This window comes from Suillus bovinus (assembly GCF_016758785.1).
Source record: "Suillus bovinus strain UH-Sbo-P2 chromosome Unknown EDB93scaffold_146, whole genome shotgun sequence".
NCBI classification, from domain to species: Eukaryota; Fungi; Basidiomycota; class Agaricomycetes; order Boletales; family Suillaceae; genus Suillus; species Suillus bovinus.
In genome coordinates, this window is record NW_024542202.1 from 1 (window position 1) to 18,558 (window position 18,558).

An 18,558-nucleotide genomic window follows, 5' to 3' on the forward strand; every position below is an offset into this window, starting at 1 on the left:
TTGGCTCTTCATGAAACACATCATCTTCTGAGAAATCTCCAGAATCTCCATCCTGCTCAAAATCTGCATCGTGTCCGAAACCCCTGCTGCCTTCCAGGTCCCCTGCTTCTCCGAAATCCCCAAAGTCACCAAAATCATCTTCCTGTGCAATAGATGGGTTCTGCATTTGTGGGGGCATATGAAAGTCGTCATAATCATCTAGTCAGTCTTGAGAGGGCGCAGGAGATGGCGGCACAGGTGATTCAGGTGAAGAGAAAGATGTAATATTTGCGAGGCATGTTGCAATTGGGTCATCAGGTGTCAGAGTAGTACCCCAGACTGAAGTGTGTTCACCAAGACGGATTTGTAGTAATCTGGGAATCCTTGTGCACATGCACATTCGTGGACCGTAAGAATGTGTTTTTGCTGACATACAAAGTGTTAAGTAGTTAGATTTCAAGCAACAGTAACACCAAGAGGTGTGCAAATTTGCAATATAGGATATACACCTCTCGCAACTTCGGAAGCCCCCCCACCCCTCTGTCACAGTGACAGTAAAACCAATATATCCATATATAATGACTGTTCGATCATTTTCATCTGGACGCACAAGACAAAAACAATGTTAACGATTGATTGCAAGGGAACAGCGCAAGTACATGACAATGAGAACTACTGTAGCTTCCAGTGCACGCTGTAGAGTACGTATGAACTAATAGAAAGCATTTGTTCTGAAGCAATAGAGACATAATGAGCAATACGAGAAAGTAGTGATACAAAATGAATGCAAACGAAGAGAACATCAAGCAAGTGAGGCGGTAGGCTGCTGAAGTAAAGCACGAACAATGCGAGTACATTTTGCAGGCTTGTAGGAAAATGTCCAGATGAATCAGAATTATTAATGCTATGAGATGTGTAATCTGATTCGTGTTGTGAAATTCCATGTGAGTTGTTACTGATGCTGGGGGCTGAAGTGTCTTAATGGGAACCGGCCTGCATGCGATGGACGAGTGTTAGAATGTACGTCATTTCTCATCTTTTTCTTTCCAGCTATCTATGCTAATGAAGGCTGAGTTTACCTTGTCTTTTTCTCCTTTGCATATTCACTTTCTTTGCCGACGGTGTCACTGACTTCAAACTCGACACTTTCCTCGTCTTCATCTTCTTCTGCCTCTGCTTGAGCCGCCTTCTTGTGCAATACACTTGCTGGTGTAGGAGCCACCTCCTCAATGAAGTGTTTTGCTGCTAAATGGAGTGCGTGCTCCATGCAACTGAAATACTTGTCAGTAATCTCAATGGAAGTATCTAATACTAGACAGACTTACCGCACACGATGCTCAATTGGATTCTACTTCTCACCAGATGGGTCGATAGAGTCAGCGACAGTCTCGATGGCAGTATTGTTGTTAGTGGCATTGTCAGCCGTAAACCACCCGAGCTTTGTGCGGATCCCATATTTGTCAATATTCTCAATTAGAATCTGGCCGATGTTTGCACCACTGTGATTGCCATGAATGGGCGTGAATGCAAGCTGCTCGGTCTTGAGTTCCCATTCTCGAGGCTTGTCAGCCGGGGAATCTATATAATGCGCAGAAAGGGACAGGAAAGGGTGACCAGGCAAAGATGTCCATGAGTCGAATGTCATTGAGATTCTGCTATCAACAAGCTTGAGCTTCTCTTTCACACGCTCAACCGCCAGAGTTGCGCGTTTGAGTATTTCATCCCAAGCTTTTGTGCGGTGGGGGATATCTCGGTCTGAAAGTGATGGCCGGAGATACTGAAGAAGGTGGCAGAATGGACCCTTGTCTACAAGTTGAAAGGCCTGCATGTATAAGTGTCTTAAAATGATATTAAGAATCAAAGTCGCTCACCTCGTCCTCGGCAACAATGAGTTCAACAATGTAGTCCATAAGTCCAGACTTCGTGAATACTGGTATCTTGGGAGGGAGAGATGTATCCAAGGTTGCCTGACTGGTTGTAAAGGTCAATGAAAGGAGAAGAAAACAACAAGAAAAATAACATACACTATATCAGTCGTCTTGCAGTTTTGAGGTATTGCACGATCATGCATCGCAAGATCACATTGTTTGCAGTGGTCCTGATAAACTGGGAAGTGGCACTTGGGATTGCGCACAATGTGCGTGTGTTGAGTCGAGATACCGCCTTTAAAGAAACACTGGTGTAAAACAACATTGTTGGCCTTGCACACCTCACACCACCACCCGTTTTCAAGCTCCTGGGTGTGGGGATTAAGACGGCCTTTCTCGAAAGTGAGGACTGTCGTTAAGTCAGCGCTGTGTTTGTCCTTCTTGAGAGATTTGTGGTCTTTGCGATCCTGGTCGCCAAGCTTCTTCGTCCGTTGGTAAGCCTCTTCTTTCTCAGCACTCTCGGCATCCTCTTCCTCATCATCTGTAACATCTTCGAGTGCGGGTGCATCTTCATTGTCATCGTAGTCATCCTCTTGGCTAACAAACACTCGTTTGGGTACAGGGACACCTTGGGGAAGTTCTGGAGCTGACCATTTGGCTGAGGTACTGCTGGCAACCAGAGTCTCACGTATCTTCTCTGTGGGTTTGACAGCACGACCAGAATGACGGACAAATGAGTTGAGAGTGCCATTGTTGGTGGGAGCAGGGGGAGGAACCATTGGGGTGTCGTCTTCAGCATCATTGTACCACTGAATTTCACTGGCGTCTTTCAATGAACCGTCAGTGCAACGTGCAGAGGACTCGGACATAGCAGCAGGAGGCATAAATGTCCCTAGGTACCAAGTGAATATATTTAAAACTAGTTTTAAAACTGTTGCGCACCATGAACCACCAAAACGAGAACCCATGGCAGATGGCAAGTATGGTGAATCACAACAGTAGGTATGTTCTGAAATAAATTGCATTATAAGTTAATTGGGACAGACAGTAGAATTGTTGTGAACTCAGCTGGCACCTGAATGAGTTGATGCATTACCGAAGTCACTGAGAGATCGCCTTGCCTACTAGAATGCAGGAGAAGTAGGAGAAGACGGTGAACAGAAGGGCAAGGACAATACTTAAACAGAAAGCCTCACCAAAAACATGAGGCTTCGACTTCGAAAAGTCATGAGGTTCGAACTGGTCTGGATGTGTTCAGAACCGGTCCAGATTTATCAATGACACACCGAACCCCAAACTTACCAAGGGGTTCGGTCCAACAGAAAGTCTGGACCTGTGACCGAACCATGGGTCTGGTCTGCAAAGGTTTGGGTTTGAGCCTAGGTTCTGGACCGAACTGCGGCAGCACTAATAGCGGTGTTCCGTGCAATTTTCTGTCATATGAAATATGGATGTTGTAAGCCTCTTTGACTTCTCCATCATCCGTTGTAATTCTATATTCTTTTAGATCTGCGATATTCCTGAAAAACAGGTGCGGTCTTGTAAGGGTAAATGTACCATCTGCTGCACATCTGATGGTTATGTCTGTGAAGCCATTGGGCTCTGTTGGTGTGAATAAGCAGCCTATGATTGAGTTTTCAGTGGATAGGTTGCTCTGAGTGGACATGTTGTAAAGCTTTGAGTGAGTAGTTTGTTTCAATTGAATGATGTTTTTGGATGGCTTGTTTGTGTCGTCATTTTGTTGGTCAGTTGTTTGCTTGTGTGAATTGACGTCATTTTATCATGTGACTTATGCAAACCTGCATGTGATTGTCAATTTTGTGACCATTTGATACTCGTCTTTGACTCTCCCATAGTATACCTGACAGCCTCCATAACAATATTACCTACAGCTACCTGACTTCTATTGTCTTCATAAACATCACGAGAGCTCCTCGTCCACTGGAACCTGACTTTCCATCGGCAAATGACAAACTGATAGAGCGCTCAGCAGACTTGTGTCTGATTTCAAATTGATCTCATCGAACAGTGTGTCCATATTGGACTGACTATATGTTACACCACTATGCTGATACCATGAATTATTTTCGATTAAGAACTGAATCAACTTTTGAACTCTACTCTTTGTGACCAACACAGGTCCCATTTTTCTGACAGTGTTGTGTGACAGTCGTATTTTCTGTCCCGAGAATATGACACACATAGCTTCTTGCAGCTCATCAGGACTCGGTGGCAAAAGAGTATACAGCTCAGTAGAATTCTGTGGACGAATGGCAATATTGCCTTGATTATAACGCTGTGAACCTTCCTCCACAGACCAAAAGTGAGGGCCAGAAATTGAAGACTTGTATGTATAAAAATGGGTCACTTGCAATGCTCACGGCATGGGACACCAACATTCAGGTCGAAAATAGAGGACATAGAAAAAGCCTCTTGTATGTCAACAGGTAGTCTTTCATGACCATAATACTGAAAATTGGCCAATGAATTAAGAGGCTGACGTGGAGCTTGGCCAAGTAGAGCCAAGTGACATGAATGACACATATACACTCCAGAAAATGACCAATGATCGACGAGTCCTTTCGGATATAAAATTGCTCGAAGATACAGCTCAAAATCATATGTATGAGGCAGAGTATGTTCCGGCAAGCAATCATTGCGCAACAAATGAAGCGGTATGTTACTTGCATCTATACATAAAAGATCATGAGCACAAATGTTATGCACACAAATAGCACAACAACCACGTCTCAAAGATTGTGGACTCATCTTTTGTTGCCAATCTCCAATAATATCCAACTTATCGTCAAAAGATAACACAGCTGGAAAATGTGGATCATCGACAACATCTGCATTCTCATTGTAAGTATCTCGATGGCAAGCAGCATCTACTGCTCTCACATCCGTGCGCTCGGGTGTGCTGGCTGCAATGCAAGCATCACGTTTGGTACTTGCACGATGAGAACGAGATGAAGCTGCAAAAGGCTCAAGTAAGACAAGAATAGAATCAGCAACTCTGGGATACTTTAAGAGCTTAAACACCACTGCATTAAAAATACACACTGAATTGCATACATGCACGTGGAGCAAATCATGAACATGATCTTTGCGATCTGCTGAAGACACATAGATAGAATGAGCGCATGCAATCTCAGTGTATTGATCTCGTGTAAATGTCGCAAAGTTCTCGACTATCATACGCAAATTTGGCGCGACCACAGGCAATAGCGAACCAGCAGGATATCATTGAGTACACCGAGGCACTCGATCACGAGAAACCCGTAAAAACCCGAAATATTTGCGCAAAACACATGATGAGACAACGGAAGTTCCATCATCTGCAGACTCGTGATCAGAGATCACCAGAGACACAGGCGGACAAAGCACAGTTTCATTACTAACTAGAGATGAAGTAGAAGCCATGAGGATGAACACAACGACAAAGACAGGAGAGGGGAAGTCTTCCGCAATAAAATGCTGACAAAGTATATAATACCAAAAAAGGACAGGGAAGCGGACCATGTGGAGCCATGAAGAATCTGAAGATCGAGTCGACAGAGAAATTTTCCAGCAAACCTGTACCCTAGAAGAGGGTACAGGAAAATGTATATCGAAGGATTGACCACCCTTATTATTTGGTAGCACTGTGGTCAGTGCCGTCGAGAAGTACATGTCTGCATTCAGCCGCTGATAGACGGCTGTCGAAGGATCAGCCAATATGTGTGAATATGAACGTATCGCGTCTCGCCTTTGTATTTTGTCCTAGCGTTCTCGTGTCTCAAGAGTCAAGTGTGCAGATCCTTTAGCAAGTCTATGGCCTTCACAGTGAATTCCACACAGCCAGAAATCATGTAGTTTGACTTACCAAAATGATTAGCTCCCACTCTCAGAGGCACGTTTACAGTTCTGAGTTCGGGTTTCAGTGGGCAGCAATCCAGGATAGACAGCAAAAACGCACTGTTCAACAATAATATTGTTGAAGTGTTTCATATAATGGTATTGAGGTTTTTCACTCCCTTGTCGCATGAGCTTCTGGTAGACATCAATAGCGTGCTGGAGGCATACGTTCATGCATTGATTGTACACCATCACGTTAGGGTGATTTTGCCTGAGACAACGTCAACACGAGCGCATCGAGCATGAAATGCACACTGACTTGTAAGTCCTCGCTGCTCCTGGAGAAAACTCAACTGCGTATCTTGTCCCCACAAAGCCAGACATATCCAATCTGGTTCCGAGTCCACCCGCACCTTCCAGTACATGTTAAAATCAGTCCGAAAGTACGAACATCGAGGGAATCAGTGCACTTGTTCACGTAGTAGTAATCGTCGTGAGTGACCCATGCATCAATAGCGGTATCGTCTGTTTCATGAATGGCGAAAAACACTGTCCATGGATATCATCAGGTCTTGTTTTCTCCTGGCTCTTCAAATGGAATAAGTGCCGCTGTGAAACATGAGTTAGAAAGAGAAAGTAGAGTGTAGGTAGTGCCCTTATGTCGTCAGAAGTGGCTCCTTTTGAGTTACTGCACAGAGTTTGGGTGAGGAAGTGACTGGGGCTCAGGCTCTGCAACCCTCTTCGAGGTTGTTTTTGAGGATGATGCATGGGAAAACATGAGCCCGCTTCTTCGACATAAGTGGTACGTCACTTGTATGAAGATAAAGGCTCGGGAGTAACAAATACCAACTACTAAGGGATCTCTGCTTGACCGAAAAGTTTGGTAACAAAAGAGGATGATGGTTGCTATTCGGGGGTCGACTGAGGGCCTAAATGGTGATATTCATGGTAAAAAATGATTTGCCCGTCTATCGAGCAATTGCCTGAGACACATAGAGTACATTGATACATGCGACAAACAGAAACAAAAGAAACATACCAGAAGTACCTCACTATGATTAAGTACCTGACGAACTTGGAAAATGACTAGTAAGTACAAAATCCTTCACAAAGGTCGACCAATATCGCATCGAAATACAACTGCCCATTAGGGTTCAAGTCAGGACATCTCCTTCAAGATTTCGTGATAGAAAGTAGTGCTATCTGAAGTCATATCGGCAGCTCTCAATCTACCTGTCCGATACTGTCTTAGGGCCCACCTAAAAGCTGTGCTGATAAACGTGATCAAGTTCATGAGGCATTTTTTCCACCCTTCGGAATCATTGTAGTAGATGAACCGGTGGTACTGTCTCTCCAACAAGATAGTTTCTAACGCGTTGATGATCACACTATTTCCAAATGGTATATTGTATTGGTGGGACAGGCCATCATTCCCGAGCAGCTGAGATAAAACATCAAATTAGAGAAGAACATGCATTAGAATGGGTGCACGCACCGTCATGAGCCCATGGAGGAACGCATTAGTTGCGAGTAGCAAATTGATTTTCGCGATCCTTGGTGAAAGATGCGCTGGACCGTGCTTCTCAATTGCAAGGGACAAAGAATAAGCATTTACTACTGCGGCAAGTATGAGGTCCTTGATTTCATTGCAAATTCTAGTTAATATGCCCTTGAGCTTCTTGATTTCGTTTTGGCCTTCCCATAGCAACTTCCACCCACTGAAGTCCGCTGCTTTTGTCTTTGTGAGTTATTGAAAGAATACATATGAATTGAATACCATTTGAGCACTTGGTGATAGCCTTGTCAAGTGCCAGTTTGGCCATCCTTCCGAGAGCTGCATCATCGGTGGGGAAGAACATTTGATGGAGGATGAGCCTATTCATCTGTATGTTAGCCTCCTTCTTCACAGCGTCGATTTCCCCTTCCAATAAAACGACAGGTGTCAATAGAGACACTGGTTTGCTCGGCAGTATGGTATGGATGATGGGCTTGGTGCCGAGAAACATCACCCATTTGGTTGAATGTTGGACATGCACAGGGCTCGTGCTCCTGAAACCCTGGGACATTCGTGTGTTAACGGGCATCATGGTATCAGGTTGGTACTGCTGAAGCTCATTTTCATAGCTACGAGCCCCAAGAGTCGATGAAGTTGATTGGGTTGGAACATCATGGCTAAGAGGCAGGTATGGGAAAGAGTGCTGGACATTTGACGTGCTCGATGACCCACCGGTCGAATGAGGAGGAACACGGTATATGGCAGACGGATGCTGAGAGTTGATGTTAGAGTGACTGGACTCGTGGGTGAGATTGTGAGTCTTCAGATATTCTGAATACACAGGAAACACGGTCCCAAACATCTGGTTGTCCCCCTCGTATGAACCTGATGCAGGCGAATACTGAGTAAGGCGAGACGTCTGATCAGACCCGGGATTGTGAGATGTGACTATCTCAGATTCAGGCTGGATATGGCCTTCATCGCCAAATGACACCTGCGGAGGTTGATTGTCTGCGTAAGAAATGAATTGAGGTTCGGGGCTACCAACCAGTAGCAACCAATTCTGCTCGCGAGACATGATAACTGACGGGATACCTGGCCACAATGATGTGATTAATAAAATCAGGAGCAGCTGCAATCTCGACAAACCTTCAGAGGATCGATAGCCATATTTCTTTCTTAACACACCTTTCCAGCTCAACGTCTGGAGTGGGGTGGTGGTAAAAATGATGTGAAATACTGCAGCTTAATGCTGCCTTGATATTGTTGGTCGCCAAATCGGATAGCATCCTGTCCAGGCTAGCTTACTAGAATAATTGAATCATGAGTTAGTATTACCATTGAATTTTACGTCGTCAACTAACCTTGAGGCTTTCCCGACACACTGAAGTTTGCTCAAAGGGGAGCAGATTCAATTGATCCCTGGTAGCAATGAAATAAAATACACGTGACTCACCATAAGACCTGGCCGATTATAGCAGATTATAGCATTTGCCCATCAAAACTTACATACTCCGTGATGATCGACTTGATAGAAGAGCAAATTAAACCTTTAGGATGATTGACCCAATCCGTCTTGCCTCAAATCGATCAAGTCGAAGGGGCCTGACAGCGGCTACTTTCATTTCATCTTATCGCAGGTCTCGCCTTACTGTTCGGGAAGGACGGAGTTCGCTGTCTTCCCTGAGCTCAGGTCGTGGCTGTCGTACATTTCAAGCGAGACCCTTTGTTTGCTGAGCTCCACCAGGTACTGTATCATCTCGACTCTCTGCATGGAGATGGGCCCAAATTCCTTTTCGGCTCGGAAACGAACAAAATGAGGTCCTCATGAGTTTAGGGTCTCGTTATGCTAAAGGTCATCAGACTCGAGGCAAGCTTCATATCCCCCCAGCTAGCCTAGTACTAGCCCTCACCTGTGGGTCATCACCTGGACACAGCTGGTATTTTGTGATATCCCCCTGATGCAGAACTTTCGCAGGTCTAAAGCTGCTGCCATCCCGCCGCCTGGTGTTCCTCCTGCCTTAGCTAACAGATCCTTACGTTATGAATGTGGTCCACCTCGTGACAATCTGCTGGAAGCTCTGGCCTAGGCTAGACAAAATCAGATCCGATATCAAAGTAGTTTAGTAAGGGGGACCCATTTGTTTGTCCAGCTCCACAAGTAAATAGAAGTTGTAAAAAGAAATCTGGTCTGATCAAAATGAAGTTAGCTTGGAATTCTAGGCCCTGCGCTTCTGTGGCACGCACTTGCTAAATGAGAAGTATTATTATGTGTGATTGGCAAGACTTCGTCGCAATATTTAATTTAATTTTTTCAAGTTTCATGCAGTTACTTATACTACATCAAGCGGAGCGCTTGTGAGTCACTTGGCGAAAACACTTTGAGTCATTTCAAAATAGGGACCAAGAAAATACAATTATATCTGTAATGGCAGTGTTTCTACAAAGAAAAGGTCTTATCAACAAATAATGATTCGGACTTAGAAGTACAGCTCTTCTGCTCAGGTAGCGTCTATTACACAATATCAGTACGAGCATAATGGAAGGTCAATTCAGTAATCACATCAGCTGTCCGACTCAGAGTTCTCTGTGGATTCATGCACAGACTCTGGACCCCCTTCATCTGAAATATCACCAGAGTCGATGGGAAGCGCTTGCTTGCCACCTCCTGCATGAACATCTTTGGACTGATAATGCTCAACAGCATAACCCTCCATGTCAGTGAGCTGTTCGTTCACAACAGCGAAAGACATCACGTCATGTTTATATGCGACGGCACCAAAGTCCATGTGGTTTTGAAGCTCCTCCTTACTGCAGTTAACGAGAGCTTGAACTGATGAGTCGAGACGCTCTGAAGCGGCGCTAGCATATGTATCAGCATCACACTCAAGAAACATGTGAAGGAACTTTGTGTGTCGCTCAGATGCCTCGATTTGCCAAGCCGTTGCCATGGCACTCAGGCGTCTCGACTCAACATCAGCTTCCTTCGTGAGGACGGCTTGAGCCATAGCCTCATGGGACAGGTGTCTCAAGCCACAACATAATTGATGCTTGCCCTAACATGCTTGCCCTCAATAAGCAACGTCAGGATACATATGTGATAACATACCCTCTGAATATCTGTGGGACTCGTATTGGTGTTCCCTGGGGTAAGGTAACCTTCAGCGAATTGGAGGGCCCACATAGTGGGAGCATCCCTATTGTAGGGCTTGAATTTTCTTCTCACACAGTTCACATAGAGTGATAGATGATGGACTATGGGGGGAAGGGATGCAGGTGCATGTATGTCATCTGACAAATCATAGGCGGTGTCACATGATGATGACCGATGGCGCCTAGTTCTTTTGAATGCTCGGGCCCGACGAGTATTTGTTGGAGTGATATCCCGCTGGAATTTCTTTGTAGTAACACTGCGACTACGTGTGGTAGCCCTGTACTCATAGGCAGGACTACACCCACTGGCAGAGCTTGGAGGAGGAGTAAGGTGGAACATGCCTATGTTATGCGATGGTGAGCCCTGCAGTAGAGTAAAAGCGAGGTCACCTGGCTGAGTTTCAAAGGTCTCGAACAGTGTGCGCTCCATATATATATGTAGGATGCTATACATGGACGAAAGATGTGATCGATTCTTCCGGTAGTCATCGAATCCATGCTAGTGTGGATGAGATTTAATAATGTTGCCCATATTGGGCGATACTTTGTCACCTGAAACTTTGACAGGTGATGTGATCAGGGATCGGTCACCTCAATCAGTGAACAGACAGCTGAAAAACATGCGAAATGTGAGAATAGAATATGACTCGTCCAGAATATACCTATCACAGCACACACTCTGTATGATATCAGTTCCAACAGTTGAACAGTTAAGGCAAGTCAATCCTGAACAAAAGGCTGGAGCAGCGACATGCGTGTGACACTGCAGGGAAAATTGGTCATGGCAAGGGACCATTTTACCCCTTGCCATGCCAAAGCTGCCGGTCACATGGTGTGGTTGCTTGGCTCTGAGGTCTCTGAATGCCGCTCCTGCTGTATCATATAGTAGCATATAAGTCTTTGGACACTTATGTGTACCTGTTGCCAGCGAGTTTGCAAGCTTTGCTTAATTTCGGACACAAGTTGGACTGGATTCGGGACGATTTTGTAGTTAAGCCATCGAGGAACCTAGTCACTACCTTAGGAAGCTTATGTGAGCCAAATATGAAATTCAAAATTGTTACTCACTCCAGTCACCGCTTCGACGAGACACTATTACTACCATTGTTCTCAATGTCAGATGTACAAACTCAATTGCATTGTCTTGGGCAATGATGATCCTGGTAGTATATTTGAGATCAAGATTGCACTGACAGAGAGTGTTAGCGCCCTCCAGAATATTATCAAAGAACAGAATAAGCATGAATTTGATGGTGTTGATGCTAAAACTCTCAAGCTATGGAAGGTGAGTGATCTGATGCCTATGATTGGATGTTGATGACCTGATACTGTGGAAGGTTTACCTGGCTGTCGACGAGACGATCAAGCACAATCTTCAGTCTTAGTACACTTGACCCAACGAAATCCCTATCACCTGTGGATGAAATGGTCGAGATTTTTCCTGATGCCCCTCGAGTCAGCGAAAGTGTCTGCATATTATTATCTAACGCCCGCCTGCTGGTGAGTTGTCTTTTGATATTGCCACCCTTTCCTCCTTAGTGATCGCGGTCTAACTTAGTGTCTTCTGGACCGCTCCACCTCAAACTTACTAACTGTATCGTCTTGGGCGATGATCCTCGCCATGTATTTGAGATCAAGATTGCACCGACAGAGAGCGTCAGCACCCTCGATTCAGACTTTAGCTCAAAGTGCACTGCTGCGCACACTTCAAATATCCCTGGCCATTATATGCACTCTTCAGAGCTGAGTTTCAAGAGGCAGAGTTTGGCGAACACCACACTGTGCAAGTGACAGGCCTACAACACCATGACATTGTAAGTCCGTCCCGCCGAAACTTAGTCATTCCCAACATTAAACTTGGAAGCGAGGAGTGTCCTTGCATTATTCCAAATTCAAGGTCACACAAAAGTGTTCGTTTCAAAATGTTGAGCTTACCCTGAATTAATGAGTATGTAGCACCTGTTACGATAATGACATCACAACTTATTCTGGCAGTTCCTTTAACATGTCCAACCATTTTCAGCACATTTTTTTAGGTACCTCCTTTGCCGACACCAGCCAACTGTCATATAAAGCAGGAGCTTGTCAGTCCTATCCCTCTTCTCATCCCTTGTTCCAAGTAGGCTCAATTCCTCTTTCTTTCCGTTCTTGCTGTGAAAGGTCATGTCACAGGAAGTGGAGAACACCCCCCATACTTCCGAATTGGCACAGTCACTAGCAGTGCCGACATCCGAAAGTGCTCGACAGAAGCAGAGAATTGCTTCGCTAGAAGAAAAGCTACAGTCGCTGGAGTCAGGGCGTGAGGCCAAACAAAGGTATGGGCACCATTGACATATAAATCAGTTCACTAACTATGACTGTCAGGGAGATAAACTACTATGTATCGAAAGGAAGAGCCATCAGGCATATAGTTTCACTATTCGACAGCATCAAAGATCTGATAGTGGAGAATGATCGAAGGTGTGATAGCAACGAGTTGGACGAAAATTTGACTATTGAGTAAGTTCTTCACCCATACTCATGATTGCTAGTGACTGTTCATCATCAGCCAGGAACGTTTGCAAGTTGGATACATCACCCTCAACCAGGCCCTCCTGTGGTTTCATAGTAGGGCCTCAGAGGTGGAGTACGATGAATACTCTGAAATGCTGAAGAAGGTGTGTTTGCCAGTAGTAATCATTTACCTTTGCTAAATTGTTGTCTAGCTCAGACAGGGGGCCGATGCTGCTCAAGGTGATGACACATCAAAACTTAAGAGTCTCGTTGCTGGCTGGCTCAACCGCGAATTCAAACCCACTCCCCCCATCGACCCCGATGACAAAAACTGTCGTGGTTTTATCAACGATGCGTGCGGCAGGCTACTCTGCCCAACCGAGCTGGACTGGAACAATCCAAGGTAACTATCTCACTCTGCATCTCGCGCAACAACTAACCATCTATTAGAGTCAAAGCAGGGATAAGGGATCGTGCAGATGGCTATGTCGTGACCAAAATGTCCTGGCCAGCTTTTTTGTATGAAAAATACACGGCTGATCAGGACAATCTAGAGGAGGGCCTCTTCAAGAGCAGTCTTTTGATTCAGGTTTTTTTCATACATGACTCCTAGTCCAACAAAGATCTCACTTTACTAAGTAGGCATTCAAGGCTATATTCATGTCTCCCTCTTCCGCAAAGGAGGTTACCGGTGACGGCGATGGTGCTAATGTCACCGAAAACTGCCGATGTGCAAAGAACCTTGACAGGAAAGTCAAGACACATGTAGCGCAGATAATCAAGATGCATAAAGTCACACCCTGCTTGATTGCTTACGTTTCATGTCAGGTGCTTCTTTTTTTTTCTATTCTTTGCCTAGCATTAACAATACAATGTAACAAGTTGCGATTCGCTATATCTTCTGTGACCTCGTGGCAATCGATCAATGGCAACTTCGACTATATACCATTTTGGCAAACCATTGTAGATTTCTTTGAACTGGCCCCCTGGTCGACTCGCACAGCAGAAAGTTGACCGACTCCTAGCGTGGTGGACAAGGTGCTTTGTTCAGTACGCCCTCGACGAGCTTCGACTGACCTTCACTACTTAGGAAAATCTTCGGAACAAGTCGCCACGCAGAACTCACTGAGGGAGCGAAGGCCAAGATGTCTGTGAATGCTCTCGCAAGGCAGAGAGCACAAATGGATGATGCTCTTTTTGATTCCGAATAGTTTATCTGATTTCTCACCCAAGTGTAGATTCTAGGACTATCTCACCTTACCTATTGTTGGCTCTGAAATTGGTTTATCTCATTAATTACACTAGCACAACCTGCCGTTTCTAATGCCATGATTTAAAATTCTTGTTCAGTGTGAAGCTTCGAAGCCAGTTGTAAATATGTATGAGATGTCTGAGATCTGAGAGATATCCTATTTGTGCTTGTATAGTTGCAATCTTATTCCCTCATGGACATGTTACGAATAATATAGATAAAATCAGAACCTTGTACTTGTATTTCAATAAACTGAATCAGGGAAATATAAGCATGAAAGCAGCGATATTGGTATTGCCTACTCATCATTTCCAATACAGACCAATTTGAAGTACAAACGAGAAGAGTCCCAGACAGGACGTATCGTGGTAATATCATTGTTGTTCTTGATTTTATGGACATGTTCAGACCTGAAATACATGCATGCAAGGAGACAAAATCACGGGACAAAATGTATACACTGAGAAGTAACAAGAAGTGTCAAACATACCAAAATTAGAGCAATGCCCATGAGAGATGGGTAACCCGGGTACAGTCTTTGTCTGCAAGCTTTCCAGATTTATTTGTTACACAATGGGAGGTTTAGTATGATTGCTTAGTATTGCTCAGTGATCGCATAGTTGTTCTGTTAATGAAGATAATGATTGAGGCTTCCAAATGTGAATATACACAATTATTGAAGCAGAGCGCAAAAGCCGGCAATATTACTAATGCCATGTAAGGTGAACAAATTAAGTAGACGAGTGTGGTATCACAACAATGGTAGAACTAGCCAACATCACCACCCCGCTCATCGCACATGAAATATTAAGTGTATGCACATTGTCTATACCTGCGTCAAAAATCACTAAAGCAGGGGACGAAAAAACCCAATATTACAGACTCAGACTCAGACAAAATGAATTAGCTCAACCGGTAAAACTGGTGCTAAGGTATCTATGCTCCACCATTGGCAAGTCTCTGTCAAGTTAGCACTGTGTCATGATAATGCAGCGTCATTGCACATGCAAAGCAATTTTGTACAGATGATTCAATAATACCCGACTGACCAATATTGTACTTGCAGAACAAATTGTGGAAAGATTCAAAGCAGCATATGACCGACTGTTACAATAACATTTACTCCTATTTTATTTTTCCTTTCTTGTAACCATGCCACCGACTCTAGACCCTTCTAGACCCAGCTATTCTCTTATCAAACGGGCTGTCCGTACTTCTTTTCCTTCTGATTGTAACATAGATACTATCTTGCGCCGCATGGCGGTTTCACCTATCTTTGTTACCATTCTTGTCGCGGCTGCACCACTTCCTTTTACCTATATAAACCCCATGTACCATAGCTGTATTCTTTAACTTAATCTACTGGGTTTTCCCCTTGAAACCTGATCTACAAGGTCTCCACCCTTGTAGCCTGATACCTGATTCTAAGACAGTCACTCACTGTCTTAGCCTGAACCCTCAATTGCGGTAGAAGTGCTAAAACCACTCACCGCCTAGGCAGAAGTGCTAAAACCACTCGCTGCTGATCCTACATAGAAGCCACCGCGCTCGTGTAGAAGGAACCCCTTGAACCAGAAACCTTCCTTGTACTAGGAAGGCCGACAAACTGTCAACTCGACTGGTCTATCTTTGACCTTTGACAGAAGAACTATCCCAGTCGTAACACCGACCGTCCCCCGAATGGTACGTAAATTGTCCCTTCCATGGAGAAACTAAAGTAATTCTGCATGAAGTAGCCACGAACACCTAACAGGGCGAAAGTATACATTCAAAAGGGGTGGTCGAAGGATCTGAATAAATATATAAACCTATTCTTGTGCGCTCAGCACATACATTATCAGTATCTGCAGGACACTGATTTTCTGCACTTACCTTTCAAATTGTGGACCTTGGTCCCAATGTTGCGACTATGAATTGTTGAGGTAAATCATTAACTTTCGACCTGCCTATAACTACATCTCGATTGAACAAATCGAATTGGTTCTTGTGCGATCAGTGCACAGATTGTCGTGCTTGCAAGACACTTATTTTTAGACTTGCCTTCCGAATTGAGGATATTGGTCTCGATGTGGCGGCCATGAATCGTCGAGACAGACCATTAGCATTCGCCGTGTCTGCCACTTGATTTCGAGTTACACAAGTCTACGAGTTTTTGGTAGTTCGCAAACCTGTGTACGTCGATTAGGAAATCGTCTTTCCTCCATAAACTCATACATGACCATGTGATAACCCATAGCAGAATTATGCCGATGCTCGTGATTATTCCCTATATAAGGCAATATATATCTTTCTCATGTTTCCCTCAGTTCACTGATGTGCGTCGCGAGGGAAACAGTGGAATATTAAACATCGAATCACTCTTAGCCGAGGAAGGAATCATGGATGTCTCTACCGAGATCTGCGATGTACCCCATGGTCATGTCTGCGCCATTTGGCGCCAGTGTGCACACCGTGCTTGGAAGGAAAAGGCAGACTATTTCGTTCTAATGGGTGATGATGTAGTTCTCCTCGACGAAGGCTGGATGAGAGACATCTATGAGCAGTTCACGCTGATTGCACAGCACGAACGTGTCCCTCAAGGTATGGGATGCGTCGCCTTCACAAACGTGACTTTTCCCAGAATGCCCACGTTCCCTGTTATCCATCGCATTCATATGAATGCCTTTGGCGGCCAAGTAATACCCGAGGTTTTTATTAATCAAGATGGAGACCCGTTCCTCTTCCAGCTGTACCGTAAATGGGGCTGCTCTCGAATGATACCATCAAGACTTTCCAATGGCATTGGCGGAAGCCTACCTGCACGCTACATTCAGCAACATGCAGATGGATGGACATTCGGTTCGTTGACTGAGGCAGCTTCAACACTGGAGGCATCGTTGGCAACATCTTTCCCAGCTGCTACTCGCAAGATGACCTTGGACATTATCATTCCAAGCTACCGGGTTCTGCTCCCTTTCCTCGATACCATCCTTGCCCTCAAGGAGTCTCCAACATGTGAATCTATGTTCATCATCATCATCGATAACCCGCACTCCCCTAAAATAACCGAGCTAGAAGCAAAATACGCCCATCGCCCAGACATCCGCATCCGTGTCAATGAAAATAACCTTGGCGCCTCAGCTTCACGAAACAGAGGCATGAAGGAATCTGCCGCAGATTGGATTCTATTTCTTGATGACGATGTCATACCCCAAGATGATATTCTGATTAAGGCTGAGAAAGCCATCCGTTCGAATCCACAGGCTGCTGGTTTCATTGGAAACAGTTATTTCCCGGTTGCCAGCACTGTCTTCACCAATGCTGTTCATCTTGCTGGCGTGACTTACTTTTGGGACATCGCTGCGAAAATGTCAGAGAACGAGAGTGACATGCCCTGGGGTGTCACAGCCAATCTCATCGCCCGCCGTGTTCAGGATGGTGTGGAATTTGACTTGCAGTTCCCAAAAACAGGCGGAGGAGAAGATATCGATTTCTGTCGGAGAAAGCGCGACTTTTCTATCACTCACGGGGGTGAAGGATTCCATCCTGCCCCTCATGTCATCGCAACTCACCCTTGGTGGAACGATGGTCAAAGATCATACCGGCGTTTTTACATGTGGTCCAAAGGCGATGGGGGGCTCATAAAGCTCTACCCAAATTTGACTTATCTAGATCACACTCCCAACAGCGCAGAGCTATTCCTGATTAGCACAGCATCAGCAGTCCTAGGCGCGTTTATATACCTCTTCACAAGGTGCTCTATCGTGTTCATTGTTTCAATGAGTCTCGCGATGGCGACGATCATTGCAAACATAGTACATGATATGTACCGTCATTTGTGGAGAGATGCGAATCGCACAAAAGCCCTCAGGTCTTCGCTGAGAGGGCTAGGATGGGCTGTCGCAGTCGCTGAAAGTGCGCTGATCAGGATGGCGAGCGAGGGTGGGAGATTGATAGGCCTACTTGAGCGAGGAGAGGTTATGCTCATTGGGCACAGGTTTGACTGGTTCACAGGTCGGGCAGGAGACGGTCCGATGAACGAGGAAATAATGAATGGACAACAGAGAATGGCATTGGTGGCTCTCATCTTTGGTGTGTTGTGTTTCAAGTTTTGCTACTAGTAGTGCGTCGAGACTCGATGTGGCCATCAGTTTGATTCATGCTCTATTTCTACCCTTCCTTTCTCTGGGTCTCCATGTTGAGTGGTGTACGATATGTATCGTCTATCCTTTTTCTGAGTTTGCGTGTTGTCGTGATTGTTAGTGTATGTTTTTTATCATCCTAGGAATACTGCTTGGTGGCGAAATCGAGCGAAGTTACATTCGAGGAAGAGGTTATGAGCGTTGACAAAGCGAAAGTCTTTTGGACTAGAAATAGTACTGGAGCTAAGCGGAAACGCTGAGTGAAGGGAAAGCTTGAATTATTGGGCGCTTTTTCCGAAGCTAGAGTCCGAACCTGGGCATCGCTGTGAGCTGTAGGGTGGGATCTGTTTTGTATTGGCA

At 44.9% G+C, this 18,558-nt stretch overlaps 6 protein-coding genes across 6 annotated transcripts; 3 read left to right on the forward strand and 3 right to left on the reverse strand.

The window, feature by feature from the left end:
- Nucleotides 1-3,768: 3,768 nt before the first annotated feature.
- Nucleotides 3,769-4,203, reverse strand: EDB93DRAFT_1096425 (uncharacterized protein; the record flags this gene model as incomplete). Its single annotated transcript, XM_041446782.1, has 1 exon — nucleotides 3,769-4,203. A coding segment is annotated over one exon (435 nt), but the record flags the coding sequence as incomplete, so codon positions are not given.
- Nucleotides 4,204-6,843: 2,640 nt separating this feature from the next.
- Nucleotides 6,844-8,953, reverse strand: EDB93DRAFT_1109218 (uncharacterized protein; the record flags this gene model as incomplete). Its single annotated transcript, XM_041447933.1, has 7 exons — nucleotides 6,844-7,125; nucleotides 7,180-7,412; nucleotides 7,462-8,274; nucleotides 8,329-8,383; nucleotides 8,544-8,601; nucleotides 8,689-8,706; nucleotides 8,832-8,953. The coding sequence occupies 7 exons, from the start codon at nucleotides 8,951-8,953 to the stop codon at nucleotides 6,844-6,846; spliced, it is 1,581 nt and encodes a 526-aa protein (XP_041301080.1).
- Nucleotides 8,954-9,743: 790 nt separating this feature from the next.
- Nucleotides 9,744-10,762, reverse strand: EDB93DRAFT_1256954 (uncharacterized protein; the record flags this gene model as incomplete). Its single annotated transcript, XM_041454026.1, has 2 exons — nucleotides 9,744-10,235; nucleotides 10,289-10,762. 2 exons carry the CDS (start codon nucleotides 10,760-10,762, stop codon nucleotides 9,744-9,746), a joined length of 966 nt encoding a protein of 321 aa, XP_041301081.1.
- Nucleotides 10,763-11,452: 690 nt separating this feature from the next.
- EDB93DRAFT_1256955 (uncharacterized protein) lies at nucleotides 11,453-11,717 on the forward strand (the record flags this gene model as incomplete). The annotated part of the gene is made up of 2 exons (XM_041454027.1): nucleotides 11,453-11,617; nucleotides 11,670-11,717. The coding sequence occupies 2 exons, from the start codon at nucleotides 11,453-11,455 to the stop codon at nucleotides 11,715-11,717; spliced, it is 213 nt and encodes a 70-aa protein (XP_041301082.1).
- A 778-nt stretch (nucleotides 11,718-12,495) lies between these two features.
- On the forward strand, nucleotides 12,496-14,036 carry EDB93DRAFT_1109221 (uncharacterized protein; the record flags this gene model as incomplete). The annotated part of the gene is made up of 8 exons (XM_041447934.1): nucleotides 12,496-12,647; nucleotides 12,697-12,831; nucleotides 12,881-12,989; nucleotides 13,038-13,228; nucleotides 13,276-13,414; nucleotides 13,468-13,590; nucleotides 13,793-13,863; nucleotides 13,916-14,036. The coding sequence occupies 8 exons, from the start codon at nucleotides 12,496-12,498 to the stop codon at nucleotides 14,034-14,036; spliced, it is 1,041 nt and encodes a 346-aa protein (XP_041301083.1).
- A 2,020-nt stretch (nucleotides 14,037-16,056) lies between these two features.
- On the forward strand, nucleotides 16,057-17,947 carry EDB93DRAFT_201804 (nucleotide-diphospho-sugar transferase). Its single transcript, XM_041455676.1, has 3 exons — nucleotides 16,057-16,249; nucleotides 16,314-17,810; nucleotides 17,873-17,947. The coding sequence occupies exons 2-3, from the start codon at nucleotides 16,321-16,323 to the stop codon at nucleotides 17,877-17,879; spliced, it is 1,497 nt and encodes a 498-aa protein (XP_041301084.1). The 5' UTR covers nucleotides 16,057-16,249; nucleotides 16,314-16,320; the 3' UTR covers nucleotides 17,880-17,947.
- Nucleotides 17,948-18,558: the final 611 nt, after the last annotated feature.